The sequence below is a fragment of the Clinocottus analis genome, unplaced genomic scaffold, assembly GCF_023055335.1.
Source record: "Clinocottus analis isolate CAN_PGR_092001 unplaced genomic scaffold, fCliAna1.0.p SCAF_23, whole genome shotgun sequence".
In the NCBI taxonomy this organism is placed as follows: domain Eukaryota; kingdom Metazoa; phylum Chordata; class Actinopteri; order Perciformes; family Cottidae; genus Clinocottus; species Clinocottus analis.
Genome location: NW_027175965.1, coordinates 3,321,476 through 3,348,153, shown reverse-complemented (window position 1 = coordinate 3,348,153; position 26,678 = coordinate 3,321,476). Strand labels below are relative to the sequence as shown.

The following is a 26,678-nucleotide window of genomic DNA, read 5'->3' as shown; positions in this document are numbered from 1 at the left end:
CCCACATCCAGCACCAAACGGTGACCCCATTAAAAGCTGGAGAAGGGGAAAGGGCCAGGTCAGCTACTAGCCTGGGAAAGTGATAAAAGAGAGGGGTCTTAGAAGTACAAACTAGGTAGAGAGGATACAAATGTGGGAAATAGGGTGAGGCAGTTTGATAAGGATGGCGAATAAATGTAAATATTACATGGGACAAAAACGTAGAATGTGAATGACGATAATGTCGACGCAAAGCTGGCTAAATTAGAAGAATAACGTTTGCAAAGTGTGAACGTGACGCTCAATGATGGGGCTTGTGCAAAGATCTGCATGTACACAACAAAAGGAAAACGATTAAATCTCCGTCATCACCTACACTTTCGTACAGACAGTTGTCCTGTTGTCCTCACACAGAAGAACAAAAAAATGATCCAACCACTCTTGATGAATAGACGCTACCTGTCTACCGATTAAAGCTGTTGATGTGTGATCAGCAACATTGGCAATTTAAATAAGTGATGGCAGGCAGGGCTGCTACTACACCGAGCCAGTAAGAAATCGTGGAGAAAAATAAAACATATCATCTTTCTTTCACGCTCCACATTTCTATAGGGGCAGTTACTTTATGCAATTCTGGTGGATAAAATTGACTCGTACTCATGTATGCTTAAAAAATCTGTCCAATGAAGTCAGAATTATCCATTTCAAAGCCCCCAAATAAAGTGAGTTGTCTTCTTAGTTACTGTCAAACTCTGACCTTGATTGAGGAGGCGTCCGTTTTGTTCTACGTTTTCAAGACTATGTTTTTTTTTAATATTCATCCACTCCCGATTATTGGGACAAAAGGTAGTAGAGGGTAGCGTGGGGAGAGTGAGGAGAGTGAGCGGGCCTCGGGCGGGGTTGGAGGTCGCATCCTGGTCATGCTGCTCGCCAGCCTCCTTTCTACCGCGCAGCAGAGCCCGGGGTTCAGATCTGCTGCTGACGTGACCTTCTGAACAAACAGCAAGCTCCCCCCGCCACATCTGGCCGGCATTTACACCCAATCCCAACAAACAAACACAACGCACATTTAGCTAATCGGCGATGATGAGAGGAGCGACTGACCGGGGTCAACTCAATCAGGAGGGAGTGGATTTCTAAATGAAAGTTGAAAGGAACAAGCCCAAAGGAGAAGGGTTTGAAATTAGGCGGCAAACTTCAGTTTCATAATCACAAATCCTGTCTCTACCGCTGGCGTCCCAGTTTAGTCACGGTAATTAAAAGTCGAATATGTGGAGAAGATACAGAAAAAGGATGAGATGGCGAGAGGATGTTTTCAGGAAAGAGAAGGAAAAACAGAGACGTCATCACAGCGAGAGCAAAGGCTGAGCAGCAGTCCTCTGGCGGTTTATGGCTCCAGATGTGGTGTGCGTCCCTCCCTCCCCGCTCCGTTTCTCATGCATTAACTCCCGGGTGCCGTTAGCTGCTGATGCCAATGTGTCTGTCTTGGTCTGCTGGCGTTGTACATTAGCCAGCCTTACCTGCGGTATGCAGCCTGTGTCGGCAAACATGGACTTGAATCTGTCGTCCATGCTGATGTGGTACAGAATGCACATGCAGAGCTGTCTCTGGGCCTCGTCAGCTGCAACATAAACAGGAGGAGGAGGGAAGTCAATGGATGAATGACTGGTTGTGCCGTAACGCTTCGCGGGATGCCAATGACCACATCTAGAAGAGTGGTGTGTTTTTTTGAAAGTATTAATGAGCTGAATGGCCTTTTTAACAGCGATTCCTGTTGAAGGTCAAATGGCATTCGGTGCAGAATCAGGCGACTGCAGTTTCTCAGTGTCTCATGGGAAGCCCTTTTGAGGAAAAACAACATTTAAACGATGAATGTGAAACAGCAGCTAGCTGCACACTGAATAAAGCGAGCTTTCCATGCTACATAAATAGACAAAAATATGTTCCTATGTACTTTATTTGTGCAGCTTTTGATATATACAGACTTCTGTCCCAACACAATGAAAGTGAATGGAATTGTTGTGCTATTCACAGCATTTGGGGATAAGTCTGACAACATCATATATTTTCTTATTGTCAACAAATTCCATGTGCAGACCGACCGTGAATGTGTCTACTAACAAATGATATATCTTCTTCCTCTGTGCATTGTTGTCCAGAACTATTGAAAACACATCAATGGGTCACAATGGGTTCTTACTTTACCACGAGCACTCAAGTTCATTTTGACTTAAATCAACATACACTGTCATGCTGCACCAAATGTGAATTAATCCACTGAAAATAGTCCTGAAATAAACCGTCTTCCTGTTTGAGTACATCTTTTTATTTAATTTAATGGAATTATATGATTGTGACATTTTTCAAAAGATTAAATCCTCAGTATGAACCAATGGGCTTGGAGGCTGAGGGCGACAGACAGGAAGCCAGACAGTATCGAGACACGGACCAGCATGCTGTTAGTTCGGCTCTGCACATAGGATTTGTTGACAAGAAGAAATGTATAAAATGAGGCCAGCCTTGAAATAAAGAAATTTAAAAAAAAAACCTCCTCTCCCTCCAGAAACAGTGACCCAGTTACGAGTCGGGATACTTCACAGACCTCACGGCGAACAGTTTACATAGGGACCATTTCTTAGGTAGGAAGTGGTTCCAATGAAAACTGTGGACAGATAGGCCTGTGGATTATCCGGGTAACCGAGACGCTGTTTGTGGAAAGACACGTTCATGCTGAATTCTTTTTAAAGCTGCATTAATAATTTGTCTGCAAAAAGCAATTCACGTCCATTCCATTGTGGTCTTTCCAGAAATCCAAGAGCCGGAGCTCTCAAATCCTGGACATCTGCATGGATAGATACTGCCAGAGGTTAAGGAGAAAAAAAAAGTGTCTTTTTTTATTTTTATTTTTGAACTGACCCTTTAGTATTTGTCCCAATAAAATGAGTAAATTCCCAGTCACTTTTGTGAGCTTATCAAGGCTCGGGAGCAGCATGCAGGAGATAAAGACAGAATGGATTGAGTGTTAGTCTGTCAGTGAGCCCCGGACCTTTATGAGTTTGACCTCTGGCCTGAGCTGGGGGGCTGGAGGCCTGGAGGAGGAGCCAGCCAGGGGGGATTAATAGAGTTCAGACCAGAGTTTGACCCGGGAACTTTTCATTAAGAGAAGTGTTAAGAGAGAGGCTCCTCACTGGACCAGAACCACCGACAGACCTCCTGTAATGCCCACCAGCCTCCAAATCCCCAACCAGGTCCAGTTAAAACTGGTCCCAGCCGTGTTCGGTCACTGGCCGTACAGGGAGCCTTATCGCTCGAGTATTAGATCCAGATGTGCTCAGTAAAGCCCTGAAATCACAAGAGGGAGAGACGGCTTCTAACTTTAATTGGCAAAACAGGAGGAAGCATCAATTTTACTGCCTTTAATAAGTTAAAGCTACGCCGCTCACTGCTCTGGACCTTCCAGCGCAGCCAGCGATTGGCCAGAACATGTGCTTCTCATTAGCGATCCTTTACCTCAACCAATACCTTGAAATGCACATGAAAACAACCAAGCATGCGCGCGCACACACACACACACACACACACACACACACACACACACACACACACACACACACACACACACACACACACACACACACACACACACACACACACAGGCAATAAGCTCCTCCAGACCTTGCAGACTCCCTCACTTTACTGGTAGGAACATGGAGGATCCTTTATGGGGGACAAGAGAGATCCCATTAAATGTTCAAAACACTGGTGGGGTTGGGGCAAGAAAGAGGAGAAAAAAAATAAAAGGTGAAGGGGAGCTGTTAAGAATTAACTAGACTGTTCAGGGGCAGTTAGTGGGCAGGCTAAACTCCAATTACACCCCAGCCTGATTTAAAACCGCCTAACCTTCGTAAAATTACACCCGCACACATTAAGAGGCGTCTGGGTTTGCTTTGCCGACAGCACCACGCCGCTGTTATTGTATTTTCTGGATAAATAAGCAAGCTGGGTTTGGTCTTCGGAGACATCACGCACCAATTAACAGGGTAAAATGCTCTTAAAAGTCCCCACCCCCACTCAAGTATAGTAGTTTGTTTTTGCAATGTATTGCCAGTCAACATGCTGTTGGGCTGAGAGGCAGTGCTGGAAATGAGGCTGCAACTAATTAATATGTTTTTTTTATTATTGGATCGGTGGGTTATTATTTTTGGAGGAACAGATTATTTATATTTTAACTACAAAATGTCCACGGTGACATTTTCCAATTATTTGTCCTTAGCGTCTTACAGTCCAAACCCAGAGACTCAGTTCACGAAAAGATTAAGAAGACAAAAAGGAAACACGTTTCAAGAGCTGAACCTAGAGAATGTTTGGTATTTATTATGAATCTTTTATGCTATCTTGGACACACAAGTGCAGACAGTGCGTTTGGTCCATGCCCACAGTCCATGGTGCCATGACAGCTGCGGGAAGTCGACTTGAATTTACATCACGCTGACCCTCTCAGTGGGTTAAAGAGGTTACCGTCATAGTTTCTTCAAATGTTTTGTTTTGCCCGAACAACCGCAAAACCAAAAGATATTAAATGTACTGTGAGACGCAGCAAATGCTCACATTAAAAGTAGAGAATGTTTGTTTGGCATTTTTGCTGACAGATTTTTAAAATGATCGACTAACTTCTGATCGACTCGCTGTATAACTCAAACTTAAAGAAAGAATGTGCAGCTGACAAAAAGGGATCTTCTACTTCCTGTTGAGTTCAGGTGGTGGTGGGATGGATCGAGTGGGAGGTGATGATGACAAGCGGAGCCCCCCCCCCTGCGCACCCCACTTTCATCTTATCATCAGGAGCCGTGACCTCGGGTCAGGTCTGGATGCAGAGAGTGGAGGCCGACAGACCCCGCCCCCTCGCTGTCTTCTCTCTTCAGAGATAAGACCTCGAGAGTCCCCATGCAGAGTGCGTCAATTGAAAAGAGGAGAGTCGGCAGTGAAAGCAGATGATTAATGACACGTCGACTCACATGCAGAGCGCATTAAACCCATGCACAAACATACAAATACAGGCAAACTCAACAGTGTCAAGACTGTGAGCAGGCGTAATATTTCAGTGTTAACTTATATTACATGTGCGCCTCACTTCCTGCATGAGCAACCCCCCCACTTCCCAAAAAAACAGCGCTCTCTAAATCTCTGAAGACCTCTCCACCTCTTCGGCCCGCTCCTGCAAAAACAACATTAGCGCAGAGGCGGTGGCATGTTATTTTAACAAATATATTATATTAATTATGCACCGTTACCCGAGCCTCCCCCTGAGAGGCTTCAAAAGGCCCGTCAGAGATGCCTCCGACCGCGTCACGCGACCTCGCGGAGGAGACGGCGTACCGTTCGCACGCTCTGGAGCTTTCAGGATGTCACCAGAGGCTTTCTCGAGGCCTGGGTGCTGTGTAAAATGCTGCACCTGCACATACGCCTCAGCTACAACCAATTTAAAGGCGCCATCGGCTGGCCCAGGATGGATGACACGTGTCTGAATACAACCTCGGTCATAAAACACACAATGAGCCGGTATAAACACATGCACATCCTCAGTACGCAATCTGATTACCGAGCAGTGAGGAGACTTTGGGAAGGAGCCTCGCGTGGACCATCTGGCTGCGCAGCGACGTGTCGAAGGAGAGGTTGAGCAGGAGGCGCAGGTTGGTGCTCAGGAGCTCCTCGTGATCGCAGGGAACCAGTCGAGACAGCTTCTCCACGGCAAACGTTTCAGCCTGCAGACAAAAGACAAAACAACAAAACTTCCAGGTTCTGCTCCAGAAGCACACAGACATATGATATAGTACAACAACAAATAATCCAGCTCTACAACATTTTTCCCTTTTAAGATGAAAATGATTATCTAGATAATGAAAAGGAATAGGATACTTTTGTCAGAAGTTAATAGAAAGGAATATACACTTCATGTTCTACTGGGACGTGCAGCCTTAACAATGTTTTGAAGACATAAGCAGAATAAAATTCATGAAATTATGACAAAAAAAGGTAATGATTATTTTCTTCTCGGATACATTATCTGTCAGTTTACACTGATCTATGCTACCGCTCTGAAAAACACTCCTGGGTGCAAATAAAGGGATTTTTCATAATTAGAACAAATAACTTAACCAACTTAACATCTTCATAAACCACTCAAATCTTGCCTTTCCCATTTTTTTTTAAGTCCTGGTGTCCAGCTCGGAGAAGGTTCACCTGACCTACAGGCAGGTGGAGGTGTTGAGCTGATGACGCTGAGCACAAAACCACGACTGCCGACTCTTTAAGGGGTCACCGATGTGCGAGCGTGTGCCCAGCACGGCAGCGTTTTGGACCATGAACGCCGCCACTGAGAGTGTCAGTGTGACGGAGCGGCGCTCGTCAGTCCGGTGCTGCCTGTTAACGCGGCGGCCTCTCCTCTCCTGTGGTCTCCCCCCGCAGCCAGATATCACGGTGACGCAACCTGCTCCCAGTTAAAGAACGCACTCACTGCTACTGTGTACGAAACCAGCTCCAGTCGCACCATCACAAACCAGACCACAAACGGCGTAATCAACTGCAGCCCGTGTCAATTACTACTGACATTCCCGTTTCATTAGTGACAGAGGAAAAACATATAGATCTGCGTTGAAATGTTATCTCTTTTTTTTTGCTGAGTAAATAAAACCTGACGACACACAGCATCATTAAGTGATTATGTCGTCTTTAAAAAAATTTTTTTTTAAATTAAACACCCATGTCCTAAATGGAATCCTTTTTCCCTTGTGTAAACTGATATCCTCAACCAAGTCAAAGTGTTGAAACCACTATTTTCCTGCAGGACACATGCTTGAGTGGGTCTAAACTCCCTGAAGACTTCCTTAATCTGAATCAAAGATACACTGAAGGGGAAACAAGGAGATAAAACCAGTTCCTAACAGGGTCTGGCTTTGATAAAGAACCACAAACTGAGTGAGATTGGAACCAGGTGGGGCTGGATTAGGGGAAAGTCGGCGCCTGTACGAGCGCTGTGGGACACGTGGCCAAAAGCGGACCTTCTAAGCATTTATTAAATTGAAATTTGATAAGCGTGGTTTCAACTGGCATTTCTACAGCGGAGGAGCCATTTGTCAACATGACCCGGGGAGTGTTTTACAGAACAAATGAAGGATTGCTTCCTTGAAATTTTACTAATGGAGTTTAAATATCTCAACCTTGTTAAAGAGCACATTTATTAGAGATGTAATTTAGGAGATTGACATACAAGTCGAGAAAAACTTAAAACAACACACAGACGCCATAGATTTCAAACAATGAATAGTTTGGCAGAGATTCTCCAACAAACACTTCATTAAATTCAAAAAGTGTAGACGCAAGAGTGGTTTTACATACAACTTAATTGCAGGATTATTTTCGTTCACAAAAACATTCAGAGAAAAAAGTTTTTCTTTGTGAAACTTTCCAACTTGACTATCTGCAGCGTTCATTAGCTTAAGTGTTAATTTGTGATATTAGGCTGTATAAAATAAAATTGGCTTGACAAGTGCATCGTTTTGGCGTGGAGGAAATGCAGAAGTAGAGCTCTGAGGGAACACGGGGAAGCCATCATGCACATGCGAGCACAGCTTGAAGCAGGCACAGTGCCTCTCAAAAGGTATCCACCACCAATATTGATGACTTTGTGTCGGTTCAGTACAGAAAATACAAAATAGAAATGTATTATATTCCAGGTTGTATTGCAACAAAATAGAAACTAAGGAGGGTGCAGGCCGTGTGTATATCAGCGCTTCAGTTAAGATACAAAAAAAAAAGAGGAGTGTTTTAACTTGGACTCCCCGCCTCCTCTGTCTCACCATGTCGTTCTTGTTCTCCAGGAAGATGGAGAGCTTCTTGAGGAAGGAGACCACCACCAGCAGCAGCTCCTCGTCATCCCGGTCCAGGAGCTTCACCAGCGTGTGGACAATGTTTTTGTTCCTCATCTTCAGCTCTGTGCGGGGGTCCTCAGCCAGGTTCAGCAGCAGACACAGAGACACTACGGGGTCAAACGCGTCAGGGACATAAGAAACTTGTTTGTTTCTGAAACGGACATTTAGCTGTAACGTACTACGTTACTGTGGTTTTGGCTTTTGGAAGTCATTTCTGATTCAATGGAGCTTTACTTCTTGTAAATGATCTTAACGAATCATCACCTTGTTTTCTGTTATAAAAACAACAGAAAAGTCCAAATTCAGAAGTCTTGTTTTGTCTGAACAAGGATCTAAACCTCAAGGACATTGAGATGAAAATGATTAAGACAAAAGCAGCAAACCCCCTCATTGGAGACGCACAACTTCCCCAATAACTGCTTAACAAATCTAATTTGTTGTTCATTATATCAACTTCAGTCAGTATATCTGATACAATCCTGCCGGTTTTATATGTTGTGCCTAACTATTTTAATCCATAAGGACTTAGAATGTTCGGTTTAAAAAGTGCTGTAACCGTGTCATACATACAGTATTTATTGCAGCTTTAAAACATATCTGATATCTCTGGAAACTTTGTCGATTGGCCAACTGGCAGCGCTGATTGGCTGCAGAGGTTAAACAAAAAGGACTTAAAGACGTAGTGAGCAGATTGGCGTTTGCAATCTGGGAGCAAGGCAAAGTCAAACAACCGGGCTGAGCGAGAGACTACGCTGACCCGCACGCCTCCGGTACCTGCTGCTAACAGCCTGGTGGACACGGCAGGCCACATAGGCTCGACGTCATCGTGGGGTAAAAAGTTTCCAGTTACCTCTGAGGAGCTGCTCCTGCTTGGTCAGAAGGCTCTGGTACTTTTTGAAAGACTTCTCATGTTCCTTCCTCAGATTTGGGTTCTCAGAGAATTCTTCATGTGAAATTAGTCAAGGATATCAAATGTATACAGAAAACATTAAAACTAGACCATGATAGCAGCCTGGTGTAAGAATAGGATTTTTCAGTTACATAACTCTCAGAAAAAGGATATAGGCCTTCCTCTTCTTCTGCAGCTCGTCCTGCCAGAGGTCGTACCTCTTCAGCTCGTGCTCAATGATATTCATACAAAGGGCCCCAATCTTGAAATGTGTGACATGGCCATGGAACTGGGAGAAACTAGATGAAAAAATTAAGAGGCAAGGAAAGAGAGAGAGAAATGGGAGACAGAGAGAAAAAAAGACTTCCATTTATCCAAAAGTGTCAGGGATTCCAGCTGGGAGCTGTCATTAAAATGACCCAATCCGTCACCCCTAAAGTAGTTTACAAAGTAAACTGTCAAAGTCAAAACACATTCAGTCAAACAGTATGTCCTGGTCCGACTTATAATCAGTCCAACTTGAACCGTTTCACAATCCAAACACCATAACATGGAGATGGACACGAGCCAAGAGCGACGATCGGTTTTCAGACGTACACGTCCTCTCCCTGCCTAAATCAGCTCTGACAGACGTTTATGTATTATTCTAGCGAGGGCTAATTTTAGGGTTTCCTAACCCCCAGTTGGAGAGTGAAACTTCAGTACTAGGTACGCTGCCAAAGGTGGATGACTACTGTAAGTAAGGGGGAGAGCAGAGAAAGGAGAAGAGAGCAGAGTCAGTGGGGGTCAAGGCTGTTACAACTGAAATTTAGAAATACTAAGCACAAGGAGGCAACCATACAGTTAAAATGTTATGACTGCCTTAATCTAGTAAACTGGGTTTGTGCCTCAAATGCAAAAGGCCGTATTACCTAAATGCAAGGTCAGTATAGAGGCATACATTTTGGATTTTGCAATAAAGTTTGCAGCCATAAAGAAGTGGATACTGTAAAAAAAAAATAATAAAAAAAGTTTCAAACTCCCTAAAAGTTGTCATTCTAAATCTGGACAGCAAACCTGAAAAAACAATAGCAAGGGGCTCCCAAAAAGATCCAAGACAATATGTCACTAAAACTTTGGGCCGAAGGGACAGTCGGACACCTGTGGGCCTCTGCATATGTTTGACGTGCCGGTTTACCTGGAGAAGCAGAAGAAGACATAGATGATGGTCGTTGCCAGGTCCACACTCTGCTTCCAGTCCTCCCTCAGGACTCTGGCTAGCGCTCCAAGGACCGTCTCTGCAGACACACAAACACAGGGTCGTGAAGACACACATGCAAACACGCACACAGCGGTGCTCATTTAAAAAAAGGTCATGAATGAAGGACCACAGATGTAAAAAATAAAGAAATAAAAAAATAAATAAATGCAAAGCGTCTGCGTGTGGAATTCAATCAGAGTCGGACTGAGCAGTGCAGCCGGAGGTGAGTTTAGAGAAGCGTGGGGGAATGTGATGAGGTCGGAGGTTCCTGAGGATTTTGTGCTACGGGGACGCGCGTCCCAGGACTCGTCTCCTCTTTCCACGTCGACCCTAGGCCTCTCGGTTCACACGAACACTCGGCTCTTATCAACGGCGGACCGGCTGATGCAGCGCGGCAGACGGAGTGAGCGGACGACGCATCGTGACAGATACAAATAGAGCCGTGCCGTCTCGCCGAGGCTGCGGAGGATGACGGCTCCGTGCTGTTGTAGAAGAAACAGCGCGGTTGTCACGGAAGGGAGCAGAACTGAAGCTGAGCTTTGTTTTTCTTTGAGAAGAGGAGCCGAGAGGACGGGCTGATGAAGTCAAAGGGGTTCGACACTCGAGCGATATTCCGACTACCAAAACTCCCTGGTCATCCAAATCTGGATTTTTGCTTGAGAGTTTGGAATACGAGAGAGGTTTGCACTTTTGAACTTAAGCGACTGGCTCCACTTAGCCGGGAAAAAGATTATTTACAGAAAATTAATACAGTCTGAATAATGGAGCATGAACAGTTCATTTTTGACATTGATCTTGGTCTTCCAACGCAGATGGAGTGTGCTCGGTTACCACGGAGATGTTGTCATACCGCCATATCATGACGGGGTAACTATCTCCCCTCCGTTTACGACCATCTGCGCAAACTCCAGCAGCCGAGGAAGACCGCAAGATGTTGCTGAAGGCTCAAAAATTGTCAAATTCTACATAACCATCAGTTAACAGGGCAGGGTGGATTGGGGCAAAATACAAGTACAGCTCCAGTATGTGAAGAAACAAAAATGGTCTGTTTAGTACCGACAATGAAACATACTGGTTTGCCACCTTAATTGTTCAGCCTGCTAAACAAAATGCCCACAATTGGCTACATTTTTACTACAAAGAAAGAAAATAGAACATAGAACTATGAAGCTGACTCAGTACCATAATAGTATTGAGATTTGATTGGTACGCAGCCTGTGGTATTTTTGAATGAAAAGATAATTAGCAGCGGAGTCACAGTATAAAGGTCTTTAAAAAAAAATTATAATTGAAAGCACTTCATTATTTGAAAAAGATAGCTGGAAACATCTTTTGAACCAGGATTTTTACTATAACTTGAGAAAAGGTAAATACACTAAGCCTGGAAAATCAACAGATTGGTGCTGGATGTCAGCATGTGTGCATGAATAGAGATAAACAAAGAATCTTGTTTTCTTCCCCTGAAGCAGAACAAAGAACATCCTGATTATGAGCAGGGTACCGTTCTGCATGAGCTCCTCCAGGTTGTCCGGGTTGCGAGCCAGCTGGAAGATGAGCGTGGCTCCTCTGATCTTCTCCTGGATGTCCTCGTACAGCAGCTCCACATACTCATCGATGCCGTTGATGCTCGCCACCTCGTCCTGAAAGGAAATAAAGTTCAGCCTCAGGACTGCGAGATGTCCTCAGAACTGCAAACAAACACACGCGGGCGCACAGAAACACACGGGCACACACACACACATTGTACAGTACAGTTCAGTACCTCCACTCCTGCGTTAGGTGTGAAGTCTCTAGGTGAGATGCGTTTCTTCTCTTGGTTGTCTGTAAAAAGCAATATTCAGCATCACGAAAAGGCCTCTTGTGACTTCTACTCTGAGGAACACTAACCATCACTATGAACATGTCAGTAGTCCTGAAGTAACTTCTCAATACCATTGGATTGTTTGCGGTTTTGCAAATAGAAGAGCAGCTGCTCCACCTCGCGGAGTTTGGACGAGTGAATCAGCCGACATTCCTCCACGATTTTCCGGGCCAAAGAGGACGTGTCTGTCTGAGCGTTCAGGCTTTTCAGGCGAATGCTGAAGGAGAAACATACAGACATGAGAAAATAACAGCTTTGACACAATATCATAATTTCTCCTAAAGAAGAATTAACCGTAACTAGGTTGTACGCCGTTAAAAGAAACTCAGTAAGAGTGAATCCTGAATGTGCTGACAGTGCTCTTTTCTCACATTTTCTGACACTCTTTGCGTTCTCCAACCATTGGGTTCCCCAGCTCTCCCAAGACAGTTGCCTCCACCTCATACTGAACCACGAGGGCTCTCTCAGTGGGGTGGACCTCAAGAGTACATCCCTTCACTCTCCTGCGGGTCATCCAGAGACACAGTCAGCATTAGCTCAAGATGAAACATGTAGTAGTATAGTAAAATGTACTAAATACTCATCCTGGTTTTATTCACTTCAGTTTGGCTAAATGATATACAGTGCTTTTAAATCAGCCACTTCTCTGAAGTATACAACTCCATATGTATAGATTATGAAATGTAACTAAACCAACTAAGTAAACAACAACCACAAATAGTACACCAACATTCATGAATATTGTCAAGAGTTGTATAGAAGCAGGGTATGTCTATACATGAGTATATGGGCAGGTGATGGAGAAATGATAAACACCATTGACGAATAAAAAAATAATAATTGAAAGGAAATTTGATGTGTGAATGAACTGAACATTTTAATATATGTACTGTTCGTGTAATTTGTAAAACCTAAGAACCTACCAAGAACCAATGTGTTTTTTTATTGATTAAATTTACGTAAGTTATGTCATCCATCGATTTTTCTTGACGTAGAGATTCCCGTGACACACCCAAGACGGACATGTGGTTATTATTATGGAACCGGTACTACTGTTGGCGTCTTTAATCTGCTCGTACTCACACAACATGCCCATTCATGATTAACGTTATGTGTAACGGAGTAGTCCCCCTTTTAAACAGCCTGTCTCGCGTTCAATGACCTGCTCGCTCACATCACACACGTCAACGAGGTTAGCTACCGATGGCAGCCGTTACCTTTTCAGATACTGCGGATCTTCTGCTTGCAAACTGTCCATTTTAGATGAGAAAAATATGACACATTTAAATTGCCTGAGTCCCAAACGGGGCCAGCTAATGCTGATGAAGACACGGCGGATGTTTTTTTTTTTTTTTTTACTCTGCAGCTTGTTGCCAGGGCGGCGACTCAGCCAGCTCCCAGCATGCAATGTTGTTTTTACTAAAGCAAGGGAGCGCTGCTGCCACCTCTCGGCAAGGAGGACGAATTTAATAGAAACCAGCAGGACAGGGAGTTAGGCCAAGCTTTGCATAATGTGTAGTGGATTAACGTCACGAACATTTACTCAAGTGCCGTACTGAAGTACATTATTAAAGTGTGGTTCTTTCTTTTCATACCACGCCTGCTAAAAATAGGCTTCTCCACTGCAAATTGTGTTCATTTATCGTTACTCTCTCCTGCATTTATCTGACAGATTTATCATAAGTCAGTTTACTCATTTTGTTTGGTAACGTCAACAAAACATACATTATGGTTTGAGAGGTTTGACAATATCTTAAGAGGTTTGACAATACCTTTTCGTTGCAAATTAAACTAACCGAGTGTTACTAAACAGTTTAAGTAAAGATTCAGATATTAAAAAAAAGATTATCTTAACAGTTATCAGCCCCTTTTCCCCCAGGAGACATGCCATGGTAGAGTTAACACAGGTGTCTTTAACAAAGTTAATTTAGCCCTTGTTCCTTTTGGAGCGTGGCACTGGCATTGGGTATGCTGGCTCACTGAAACGGCTGTGACACTCACTAGAATGTGACCCTAATTAACTTCATCAATTAGCTACACCTGTGTTGTCTCACTTTTACATCTCTTGGTAATTGTCACAGCATTTCTCATTATTTTCACAAAATAAACAATTGATTAATGGAGAAAAGAAGTCAGCAGTTTATAATGAAAAATAATCCTAGTTAATAGTTCAAAATTCTGCTTTTACATGAATTTGTGAGTAGCTTAATGATTAACAAGGAGCTAGTAAAGTTTTCTGATTCTACGTGTATTCTTTTAGTCAAGTTTAATGAAGGACTTTTACTTGTAACAGTGCATTTTTACAGTGTGCTATAGTTTTGCTAAAATTAAAGGATTAAAACGATGCAATGGTTTTCATGGCATGCATAGTTTATGAAAGTTACAAGTGAGATTATAGACAAATAGCCAGTAGGCGTAATCAATACTGTAACATTATACAACTGCTCTCCTGAATGTGTTCGCTTGTCTCAGCACCAGTGACAGCTGATGTCACTGCACTAAATTTAGTCTGTGGCTCGTGATGGATACATTGGAATAGTATTTCTGTTAGGGGTCAAAACTATACATTTTTCTATTTCCTGCTGACTGACTGATTTATGATGCTACAAGGACACAAAGAGGTTGTTTGCTACTGTTTGACAGTATAAGATGTGCATGCAGTTTTTTTGTTGCCTTAGTCCACTTAACAAAACAGACCATTGCAGCTATTGTGGTTTAAACACGCTCTCTGCAAAGCTTTCTATTTTATATGATAAGTCAAGAATAGGAACTACAAACAGCTATCTAAACCCCAGAACTACTGTAACTCATCCTGAGGTCAGATTTCAAGGCGTCAACACATGAGGTCAGTAAGAGTGGCGCATATAGCGGGCGAGACTCAAAAGTGTATGACCGCATGACTGAGGCATTCAGGCGAAGCTTCAACCTTCACAGGTTGTTGAGATCATGATAAGTAAAACAAACAAAATTCTGCAGCAAATACATTAACCTGACAGTCTGGATCTGTCCAACGTCACATAGTACAAGCGATTGGGAAAGAGTTGCTGGATTTACGTCAGATTATCACATATATCAAACTCTGCGGCAACATGCAAATCATTCAGCTCACAAATTATGAATGATTAAAATTGCTTTATTTTGTGTTTGAAAAAAAAAGTTAGATATATACATATATATAAATTAATACAAATGGGCAGTGACAAAAATATTGAATTTGTCTCAAAGGAACAACTGCACAACTAATTTTAAATTCCACATTGTTCTCAATCACTAATTACTTTTTACTATACCAACTGTTAATCCTGTTTAAAACCATGTAATTGGTGTTAAATTACACACAAATACATTGTGTGTGTGTGTGTGTGTGTGTGTGTGTGTGTGTGTGTGTGTGCGCGCAGTGGACAATATATTAAGCTGAACCTTTATCCAAGTGGGTGTTTGAATCTTTTAAAATTCTGGGGCACACACTGTGACTAAGTGGCACAGAGCTTATTTAAATGTTGTATTTCTCTCTCTTTTTTGAGCACCCAGATGCCTTCATCCTCCATTAGAAATATACACGGGGGTGAAATCACATGTTCGGGTTGGTCTGTATACAAAGAGAATACGATGATTCGGTGCCTATATTATAATCTTTGTTCTCTGCTGTCAGTGGTCCCGTGCCAGAACTAAACAGGAGTCGTGTTTACAAACATGAGAAGACATTGCTAATTTTAGGACCACATTACACAGCCGCCTAGGCCTCGAGGTCAGACGTATGGACTCGTGTGCCGCTGCAAGTGCGGGCTGAAATGCAGTCACCTCTGTGTCTTCCAGAGACAGGCGCCTCGCCCACTCCCCCCCCCTCTGACTTCTCCAAAGTCAGTGTCCCTAGCAGGTGATCTGTAAATCTGGCAGGGGTCTGCCCCCTGAAAAGGATCTCTGCTGATCACTTAAACGCTGGTTGAGACATTGGAAACTCAGCTTGACAGATATAGCAGCAGCTGGAGCGGGACACACAACACAGTGTTACTCCCCCCCCATCATCGCTCACTCAAACACCTTCTGGACATTACCGCCGCTCTGTGAGGTGCACAGAGAGACAACATGGAGATTTCACTGCAAGAAACGACCGGCAGCTCATCGGCCAACTTGGCGTACAAGGTCGCTCACCAGGCGTTCAGGGATCGCTGGAAAGAGACGGACGAGAGCATGTGTCGCCACAGCATGTCCTTCCACCTGCACCACGCGCTGAGGAGTGAGTTCTTCGCCAGCTACGTGTACCTGCTGGAGAAAACCCCTGTGGGTAAGAAGGGCCACACAAAGAGCCAACCACACACAGCAGAGAGGTCAAGATTTACAACCTTTTCTTGACCCTCGGCTCCTTTAAGAATTGGGCAAAGCTGAAGAGCATGCCGGAGGTTTTGCATGTTTTGGTTGAGTACAAATCACTATTGTTCTAGTATTTTCCCCTTAAAGTATACCATATGCAGTAAAAATGATTTATTTCCGATGGGTTTTTCATTTGTTGCCATTCATTAAAAATAGATACAAAATTAAGCTTTAGACTCACATATATTCATCACAAGGTAATGCGTTTAAAATTGCCCATTGATTAAAAGACCAGTCCTGATATTCACTATGATTGATCACCTCTATAAAGTCGATTTACATATTGTGGTGAAATTTATTGAAATGATGGCTACGTGGAAGATTTTAGAAAGTCTTGAGCAGTGAAGTTTAGTGTATATACCGAACAAGATAAAACACACAAGTACACAGGGAATTATTTGAAGCTTTGGGGATTGTCTTTGGCCTAGCCAACAAATAATGGCCTCACTAAGCAACAAGTAAATATCATCTTACATCATTATACATTTAAAGGTTCACCACATACTGGTTTTGCAGACACACATTAAAAGAAGTGTGGAGCTTTTATGATGCTCCCTCCACCTCTTCTAGGGTTTATCTGCTTTTGTGATGGAATAATGTCTAAAAAGAGTATTTTCAGGGATACATACTTCTCTTTAAAATCCAAATATTTAAGTGTATGTGAATACATTTACATGTTTGTCACAAAGGGAAGCGGCTCATCTGACTTTAAGTATCTACCTTTTTTAATTCCTTTTTTAAAACTAAAAATAAATTTGTGTTCACAAACAGAATCATTAAAACCAAAGTTTGTAGTTTTTGGTGATGGAACTATTTCTTTATAAACAAAAATAGATACATCCTTCCAGACTTCTGTGTTTATTCTATTGTACTTTCTCTCAGATACTGTCAGGGAACACAGGCTTTGGTTTCTGCACAGACACAATGGGACTGGCTATTTGTCAAAAAATAATTCCATCACTGTCGGTTATTGATGGAAAAAAGAAAGGCACAACAGGTGAACCCAAACTTTTTAAAGGTGTATAATAGAACAGCCTCTTCATCGAGACCAGAACTGTCCCCCTCTTCGTCAAGTTATCGGTATATTGGTCGTAGTCGACAACAATCTCTTTAGTCGATTATTGGTATTGTGCTTTTTTTCAAGTTTAATGATTTATTTCCAAGAAACTTCTGTCTCTGGTTACCTCAATTAAATCAATGACCAATCGTCAAGTGTTCGATGACTTTCCCCGAGGGCAGCCTGCATCGCAACAGCGGGCTGCTCTTTGTTGTAGGAGGTCTAATCTAATCCTGTGCAGCGTGTGCACTTGTCCACCAGACCACAATCTGCAGAAAGAGGAGATCCTAACCTGACCTGATGGACATTCTGGCTGAAAGACACCTTATTTACTTACCACTAACTTGATACAAAGACCATTCATGGCATGGCATGTGAGGCATGAAAGCATTATTTCATGTCAGCCAGTGCTATACATGACAGCCAAAGGGCTGCAGTCAGATTATTTACCAATCGCTGTGACCGTTTAATAGTAAAGATACTGAATTAAATATGTATCTAGTCTCTTTATTTAGATCTTAGTATAGAAAATGTCAGGCAAAAAGAGTACACTCAAAATGAGTTTACTAGATGGAAAGGTATCACTACAGTTCAATTCAGGCCGAAAATATTGGAAAGAAATATTATATCTTCAGACCATGTATTGTTTAATCAGATGTTTCATTCTGTTTCATTGAAGGTTAACTTCTAATGAGCTGGTCCACTTTAAAGTTGCGAGAAAGAAGAACATGGCAGCACCCGATTGACACTTTCTTTGGCAGAAGTGCCTGTCATCGGGCCGTCTTCTCCCCTTCTTGGTCTTGCTCGATGTTTCTATAATTACTCTTCTTCTGAAAGTCTTCCCGAGGGGTCACATGACATGTAACTGATAGCTTTAGATGCTCCGATCCAGACAAAATCTAAAAAACAGCTCAAAGCCAAGTGGGAAGTTGAGAGAAAAGTCCCGGCGTTGTCTGTTTACAACTTGTTTTAGCGTGACCTCCATCAGTTCGGTCCCTTTCTTGGCTTCTTGTTACTGGCATGGAGGAGGGAGTCCAGCTGGAAACAAATCCCCCGTCTTAATGTTTCACTTTGGTGTCATGAATTCTGCCACTGGAGATCCTTGACAAGCAGACTGACATTCTCCCATCACCCCCCAACCCATCTACGCCAGGAACGTGTCATCTAAGCCTTCGGAAATGTAGCATTCATTTTGAGGGATTTATTTCAGCTCAGCAGAATGAAGAGTGAATGGTTGGGATTGTCTCAGAAGCCAGTTAATGCCACAGTATGTCTTTTTTTCAACACGTTATATGTGTTGCAGGAACACACAGAATTGAACACAAAAACAGTATTTACCATGATCTGTTGTGGTACAGGATGTAGAAGGGTCAAAGTTTCACAGAAATATTAACGTTTTGCTAATTGATCGTTCACAAAGCATCTGAATGCACAACATTGGAAATAAATGAGTCAGCTTGTTTTTTTTATATCCTGTAACAGCTGAGAGTGTAAGCAGCATGTCCTTATTTAAAGTCATTTGGTAATCAAATCATTCTACATTTCCTTTGAGATTGTGAACAGCGTTCCTCTCCTCACGCAGCAGTCTAATGTCATGACATGTTAAAAATAATTCCTTACCACGTGCTTTAAATTGTCCTCAAATCTAATCTCTAATACATTTTTTAAGATTTGGTAATCATTCACCATTCCATGCAGTTGATGTAAATTTGTCCCAAACTGTTAAGTGGCTTAAAAAAACGTAACCACAATTTTCTTCAGTTTTTTTCTTCCAGACCAACCTTTACCTTTTTCTTTTTAATTTTCCATATTCAAAAACATTGAGTCATGAATCCTGGAGATAAATTGAATCAGGCTTGGATGCTACTTCACCTTTTTTTTTTGCTGTCTTTTTCAGTCCAGGGTGAATTTGCCATCTTGGTTTTTGGCTGTCGCCATCTTTGCTTTCTGCAACCAGAAGTGACATGAGTGGGTGGAGCTAAATTCAACCAAAGGATGAATGACACATTTTTAAGCATTGTTGGTAATGTAGGTGCAATAAATCTTGTCCTTTGACCTCCAGTAGTTCACATATATTACTCCAGTGATGTACAGGTGTTCTCATGGACACCGTGACATCACTGCTAGGGTGTGGTTAGCATTAAGCTTGAAACTTAAAACCTCTTTGAAGGGTAACACCACATCAACCAACAAGAAATAAACAGTATTATGAATCTGTGTGTAAAGCGCTTCTCTTATGTGTCTATTTGCCCCAACAGTGAAGCTGTTTCCAGTCACCTGTGAGTACATTAAAGGAGAGAAACAGTTCTACTACATAGCTCAGCAGTTCTATGAGGACGTCCCAGCCTCGGAGGAAGGCATGCTGGGAGATTTTGTGGAGATATGCCACGTTGATCTGGAGGGTTCCCGGCAGTTTCTGAAGAGGTTTGTGGTGAGTCACGCGATAGTAACTCACATTCAGGTTCAAATCAAAAGCTCAATCTGGTCTGGAAACTTGATACGGTTCAATTTGAGAAACTGTCGGTCCATTATTTACACACTTTACTGTGGCTTCTGAGTACAGTCCACCAGTATATAGTTTGTACTGGTAGCAATCCATTGATATACATGTCACAATCTATTTTGGGTGAGGAATTCATCTTCCTGACTGCATAAAAAGAAGTCCATCTTGTTTCAGTGCAGTTTCTAATAGTAGCTCAGACTTGATTTCCGCCTCATAAACACCCGTACTGAACAAGCTGAGCCAACAGCTGCCAATCAGTCTTTTTCCGTTGAGAATAATCTAATCTATATATTTTTATGCTGCAATGTAGTGTATCATTGACCAAAGGGGATACATTCTTAAGAATTAGTTTGACATTTTGAGAAATAGGCCTATTTGCTCACTTGTCGAATGTTAGATGAGGAGATTGATAAGCATAAAGCAACCTTTAAGTAGTGGCCTTTAAAGGTGCTTGAAGGCAGATTGCGTTACCTTTAGACAGAGCTAGGCGAGCTGAGAATACGCTTGTATCCCAAAATGTAAAAACCTTCCTTGAAAATATGCCATAATTTTATTTTACCTGTATTATTCTCATGTGTGTCAAAGTGTACACATGCATCTTTGTATGTTCACGTAAATGCTTGTCAGAGTGGACTAGAGGTTTGTTTTTAGATGTTGGAAGAGTCAAAGTACTAATTCGGGGGAATGGCTTTGACCCAGAGACAGGCTTATTTAGAGGATCAGTTTTACAGGAGCTCTAATTATAAAGTGCTAAGATAGGATGTGTTGAAAGGATATACAGACAGTTACATGGCATTTTATTTCACATGTGCTAATTTCAGCACAACAAGCCCTCTACTACTGATATAATACAATATAATAATGAATAAATGTAATGAGCTATACTCCAACAGGATAAAATGTAATCATTACAGATCAAAGATCCTCTGAAAGGGAACTGAAATCAGTAAAAAGCTGAAAGATTTATAGTTTACCTCTTTTTCATTCAGTGTCCAATATTGGAATTTGTATTAAAAATGTGTCTTCACATTGACGAAACAGTTCTTTATTTGTGGATTGGAATAATACAATGTACTGCTAGCATAAAGTACAGCATGTTATGATTCTAATAAAGCCAAGACATCAAATGTACATTCTTTCTAAAATAACATGTATTGATGTTCTCTTTCCACTGGACTGGTTAGAGCCAGCGAGAAGCAGCACTGCCAGCTGCTGGAAACCAAATAACCGTAATAAGAGAACATGGCACACCATATTTCAGGGCAAACTATGCTATATTGAAATCCATACTGCAGTGGTGAATCAAGAATGCAGTGTGCCATATTATACATGAATCTGTGCAGAAGTTCACAGTACATCCATCAGCTCACCAACTTGACTGCAGTGGGCTACAGGCCAGTGTTTCTTAATAAAACATCATGCAAATATCATAATTATCGTACACCTGGTAAACATGGCTGCTGTCACAGCGGATTATCCCAGTGATTCTTTGTAATGTTGCACGGCATCGAGTACAAAAGGTGTTTAAAGCATCTTGTACTTCAATTGCGAATGCGTTTATAGTTGCTTTCTGAGTTAAAGTGTGAATGTTAGGATTCTCTCTCTCCCTCTCCCACCACCTCTTCTACAAACGTGTACTCAGTTACAGGTCCTGCTCCCCTGGCTGTGAACAGCTCCTTTTCAAACCGGACATCTCCATTAAAAACAAGTCCGGGAAGGAAAAGATTTAGAACACATCGAGATTAAACTGAGCTACATACGCAGGCAGCAATATGGCAGTAATTCACCCAAACCAGGAAGCCTCTTGTAACCAGCACACAGCTCCTCAGGGCCCCATCTTTCATACAATCACACACTGGGGCCCCTGATGCGGAGGGGTTGGAGTGAGGTCAGAATACCAAATGAAAAGAAAGAAAAACCAGCATGATTCAAGCGAGGCAACTTTTTGTTCCCTCGTGGTGGAGTTCATAGTTCCATTGCCCTGAGGAACTGAGGTTGACTTGTTTGGGCTGTCGGGGCTTTTGAGGTACAGAGGCCTGACATCTGGCAACGCAGAGTGTATAAGTATAGATCCCTGACTTATAGATATTGTAATAACATGCTGCAGGGAAACTGACATTTAAATGTACATTTTCTTTTCTCTGAAACATAAATCCTGCTCCATTGCTTTTATGGTTGCTTTACAAACGATCTTCAGTTGAGGAATTTTCCTGACTTCATCCTTTCTTGATGCACCCCTAAATAAGGTTGACTTTTGCTACAACTATGAATGTTTTATCCACTTTTTCTCCGCACACAGGGTCCCGGTAAGGCCGACACGCACTGTGCCTTGGACTGTGGCTCCGGGATCGGCCGTGTGTCCAAAGGCGTCCTCCTTCCTGTGTTTGAGAAAATGGAGTTGGCGGACATGATGGAGCACTTCCTGCTCCACGCACACGAGGAGTACCTAGGCGACGACGCCGACCGCATCGAGACCTACTACTGCTTCAACCTGCAAGAGTTCACGCCTCCAAAAAACAAGTACGACGTCATCTGGATGCAGTGGGTGGCGTGTAAGTATAAGAGGGATCTCCGTCAATACTCTCTTCATTACTTGCTCCTGGCATTGGACCTGAATTGCTGTAATTTCATCAAATGTGATCTCAATTCCAAAGGATACAGGGCTTCTTTCATTTTTAGATGACTAGCATTAATTTCAAATTTCCTGTTAGGAGATTTAAGGTCCTGCCTTGATTGACACTGTTAATTTATCAAAGTTCAGGTTTAAAACTGAGTTGCCGCCACAAATTGAATGTCTTCAAATACATCAGTACCTTGCCAGTGAGGGAAAGATGACGCTTGTGATCGACAGTGAGACTGCTGCAGAGTCCGCAGTGATGTGGGCGTCATTCTAGTTGTGATGAAGAAGGAGCTGAATCTGAAGCCGAAGCTCGAAATGTACCAGTTGATCTACGTTACAACCCTCACCGCTGTTATTTCATACATTAGTTTTTCTGACACTATCTGAAGCTCTAACACAATGTATAAAGCAGGAAAAAGAGGTTTCATTGGTAAGGTGTCTGAACTCAGCTGACCTCGTTTGGAGAACAAATAGAGAGATAATCTTTCTTTTTTTTATGTCAGTGCCTGTCTTAGTCACTGCAGTGTATCAATTGATGCATGAGGCCGTGTTGCTTTCCATTAAAACTCCATCTACCTGGGCAAGTTTTGGTGTCCACCTGTAAGGAAACTTATGGAAACACAGATCCTAGCAGGGACAGGTATCTGTTTTGTGATTGGTTGTTGTTTGTTTGTGCTTCACCCCTTACCCACCTTTCTCTTCAGGCCACCTAACAGACAAGGACCTGATGAACTTCCTGATGCGCTGCAAGAAGAGCCTGCGTCCAAACGGCGTCATCATAATAAAGGACAATATGGCGCGGCAGGGCTGCAAGCTGGATCCCATCGACAGCAGCATCAGCCGCCACCTGGACATCATGAGGTGCATTATCGGCAAGGCCGGCCTGGAGGTCCTGGCTGTGGAGAGGCAGGAAGGCTTCCCTGAGATCATGATGCCTGTCTATATGATTGCGATGAAATAGAAGTAGCATTATTACTTTTCAAAGATTGTCGTTGCTCCGTTAGACAAAAACTGAAGAGCAAATTCCAACCTAAAGCTGAATTCACGTGTTATTCCTCTTTTGTCAAGGTCTCTAAATTAGACAAATCAACACAGCAAGCAATCCTCACGACGTCCCCAGGAGATCAATTGTGAAACGACAGTCTGGACTCCGGCTTGATTGGCACCTGCGGTGATTTTATGGAGACGGGAGTTATTTCTTTCCGCTCAGCCCAGAAATGAATGAAAGCTTTTACGTGGACGTTAACCTTCTTCAGAAGCACTCTATACGTCCACGAAGCCAGTCCGTAATTTATTGTCAGCCGACCACCTCCGGCGTTTGTACCTCGATGGCATCAAAGATCGACCCGGCGCTCGCCGGAGTGTAACTGTGTGGAGAGGCTTGTTCCTGTCTTGGCGGTCATTGGAATAACATGTGGATTCAGACGGTTTCCCCCCCTGACTGAATGATTTGTCTCCGTTTTAGACTAAATGTTACAGCAAAAGTACAACCTAATTTATCATCAGCAATAATATATCATGTTAGATTTTTTAAATGTTAATGCTTCATATTTTAGACCATGATGAGCATGTGATCTGCATCTGGATACGTTATCTGGATGATGACATCTGATCGCAGGCTTTTGAGTTTACACTTTTACACAATTTTTTACGCTATTCTTGAGTGTTCTTCATTTCGCTCACATTGGGATCGGTTCTCAGTCTGCAAGTTAGGCCGGAGCAGCTGGACCTGTCGCCAAATACGCAACATGCATCCCCTGGTCAAAGGTGCAAGACAGGAGACTCAAGCTAAAGCCAGAACCTGCAAACCAAGGACCTCCTGATATCAGTAGGCTACAGTTAACACCAGGGGCCTTGATAAGTGACTGAATCGTCGCGGGCCGCAGAATGCAGAGCAGCACAAACTCTTACAAAGCAGCCAACTGTGGATGCTGCGTCCGAATGTTAATAATCACAATTACAAAAACAACAAAAATCGGCTTCCAGGTGTTAGGGAAAAAATTGCCCGTTCAGAGTTCAGTCGAGGTAAACGCTTACAAAGTCTGACGCAAAGTTGAGCGAGCGTGCAATGATATGGTTTGTTTGAGAGAGCGCAATGTTGAACTTCCACTTTTGGTGTGAAAGCCATTAACCTGTAATAATCGGGGCCAGTGGAGAAGCTTACTGGCATTAGTGCTGCCTCAGCTACCCCCCTCCGCCACGTGACCCATGTCTTGCAGGTCATTGCCGACCCTTGAGAGTCTCCTAAAGAAATGCTGTTTTACGGAGCGTTCCTTTCCACACTGTGCAGCTCCCACGCTGCGCTCTTGGGTAGACGCTGGGAATTTTGTACAAATATAAAACCTTCACGGATTATAAATTCACTATTCAAAGAGTAATCATTTACATCGCTTGCAGTTTGAGTTAGGCTCCTGTCAACAGTCATGTAATGGTGGTCTATGGTATTAATGCTTTTTGGACCGCAGGCAGGGCCGTATCCAGCTCTCCTAATACATCCATGGTGTATGTATGTATGGGCTCATGAAGAGCTCGTCTGTAGCTTCTTGAACCACAGCTGGAGTATGAGGAGGGGTGACCTCGCAACAGTTTATTTCTTAAGAATACAGCCATAGTTTAGATTTACACTTGACTAGACTTCCTGATAGAGTCTAATCCAATATTCAAATTGTGATGCATCTGCATTAATCTGGTCTTTTTACCTAATCCAGACATGGGTAACATGTTGATACCAGGCGGAGAAGAGGTCTAAGTTATCAGGCCATCTAATGTCTCGTGCATGTAATACAGGTTGATCAGGTTGTAAATATTACTTTTGGTTTTGTGTAACTATGTGTTTTATACTTTTGCTTGTAATATTGCAGAGTCATCATACTTTTTTTAAATTTACATTTTGTGCATTTTATTGTACGTGTGCTTGAATTCAGCTGAAGACCTTCAGCTGCATTGTTTTTGGAAAAATAAATGTTTCGAACTCGGAAAGCATATGGATGTGGTTTTATGATTTTTGAATGCTCTTTTCATATCAAAGGTTTTTCATCCCATTTTCCAAACAAACGCTAATAGGATTAGCGATGGGTAATCGCTGCTGGCTATTATAATCAAGGCTGGCACATGAATGCTGACAGATTTTTCACTCGACATTCCTACAGCGGCCCGTCCACACCCCTGACAGTGACCCGATCTTCCAGAGTGAGCTGAAAACACACCAGATAATTGAGATCCTCTCAAGTTGTTATGGTAATTCTCCTAAGTGTTATTACTATTATTTTTTCTTCAGAGTAACAGTAGAAGCAGCACATTGTTTTGAGCTAATGACTTTCAGCTGGGCCCCTTGAGGCGGATTGAGTGTGGGGGGGGGGCTTGATTATTTCCTGGTTTTGACAGACAGTGCCGGCTTTCATATCTGCCCTGGCTTCATTTCAAGCCTGTCAGATGTTGTCTGCATAAAACACACCCAGGAGTCACCTCAAATATTCAGCATTTGCGTGCGTACAAGCTCGACGGGAGTGGTGCGCAGTCGTTCCTCCCGGAGCTTTTTATGAAAGGATAGTTTGTCAATGAGTCGACTGGCACGGAGAGAGAACAAAATCATCAAAGTGTCGAAGGCGCGATGGCGTGAGATTATCTCCACGGCATGTTCCTCTCGTCAGAATAACTCTTTTGAGATGTCAATGGACCAAACACATTTTCCACATCCCGCATGAATTAAAGATCAAAATGCCCCTAAGTTAAACTTTTACGGTGTTTTTTTTTCTCTCCCCCGCAGCAAATGGCAGCCAAATGTGCTGTCACCTTTTCAGGAGTGGTTAGCGTCGCTGACAGTCAAGGCTATCATTTCTAATACTTCTCAATGTCCTCCGCAGCCGCTCGGCAGCAGTTTGAATATATTAGCTGGAGTAACACTAATTTGTCCAGTCATGTCAGCAGAGTAGAGCTTTTGGGCCTGATTCCAGACAGAGTGTTTGTCAGACGGCTCTCAGAGACAGGAGGAAGACCACAGAGGGACGGAGTGACCGACACTAAGTGGGATCGCCTCAACTTGCAAAACACGGCTTGGAACCGTTCGACCCAAAGCCGCAGCTCCAACTATAACAAAATGATCACTTTACTTTTATTACTGTCGTTTGCTCGGCATCCTTGGACCATTTTACATATTCTGCACACCAACATTCTCGTCGACTCATCGTTTTAAATGTTTATTTTTAAAGGAACAAAGGTGATTGATAACAA

The 26,678-nt window shown here is 42.8% G+C and overlaps 2 protein-coding genes across 2 annotated transcripts in view; one reads left to right on the top strand and one right to left on the bottom strand.

The window, feature by feature from the left end:
• Positions 1–13,273, bottom strand: part of kifap3a (kinesin-associated protein 3a) — a 28,398-nt gene extending 15,125 nt beyond the window's left edge. Inside the window, exons 1-11 of the mRNA XM_068589592.1 lie at positions 13,115–13,273; positions 12,269–12,400; positions 11,969–12,114; positions 11,799–11,857; positions 11,538–11,676; positions 9,974–10,073; positions 8,971–9,095; positions 8,758–8,856; positions 7,836–8,014; positions 5,579–5,741; positions 1,500–1,600 (exon numbers count right to left, since the gene is read on the bottom strand). Coding sequence (XP_068445693.1) covers positions 1,500–1,600; positions 5,579–5,741; positions 7,836–8,014; positions 8,758–8,856; positions 8,971–9,095; positions 9,974–10,073; positions 11,538–11,676; positions 11,799–11,857; positions 11,969–12,114; positions 12,269–12,400; positions 13,115–13,155 — 1,284 coding nt within the window. The 5' untranslated portion in view covers positions 13,156–13,273. The remainder of the gene's footprint in view (positions 1–1,499; positions 1,601–5,578; positions 5,742–7,835; positions 8,015–8,757; positions 8,857–8,970; positions 9,096–9,973; positions 10,074–11,537; positions 11,677–11,798; positions 11,858–11,968; positions 12,115–12,268; positions 12,401–13,114) is intronic.
• A 2,642-nt stretch (positions 13,274–15,915) lies between these two features.
• ntmt2 (N-terminal Xaa-Pro-Lys N-methyltransferase) lies at positions 15,916–25,420 on the top strand. The gene is made up of 4 exons (XM_068589874.1): positions 15,916–16,182; positions 19,584–19,756; positions 22,128–22,380; positions 23,153–25,420. Exons 1-4 carry the CDS (start codon positions 15,984–15,986, stop codon positions 23,407–23,409), a joined length of 882 nt encoding a protein of 293 aa, XP_068445975.1. The 5' UTR covers positions 15,916–15,983; the 3' UTR covers positions 23,410–25,420.
• The last annotated feature ends 1,258 nt before the right edge of the window (positions 25,421–26,678 follow it).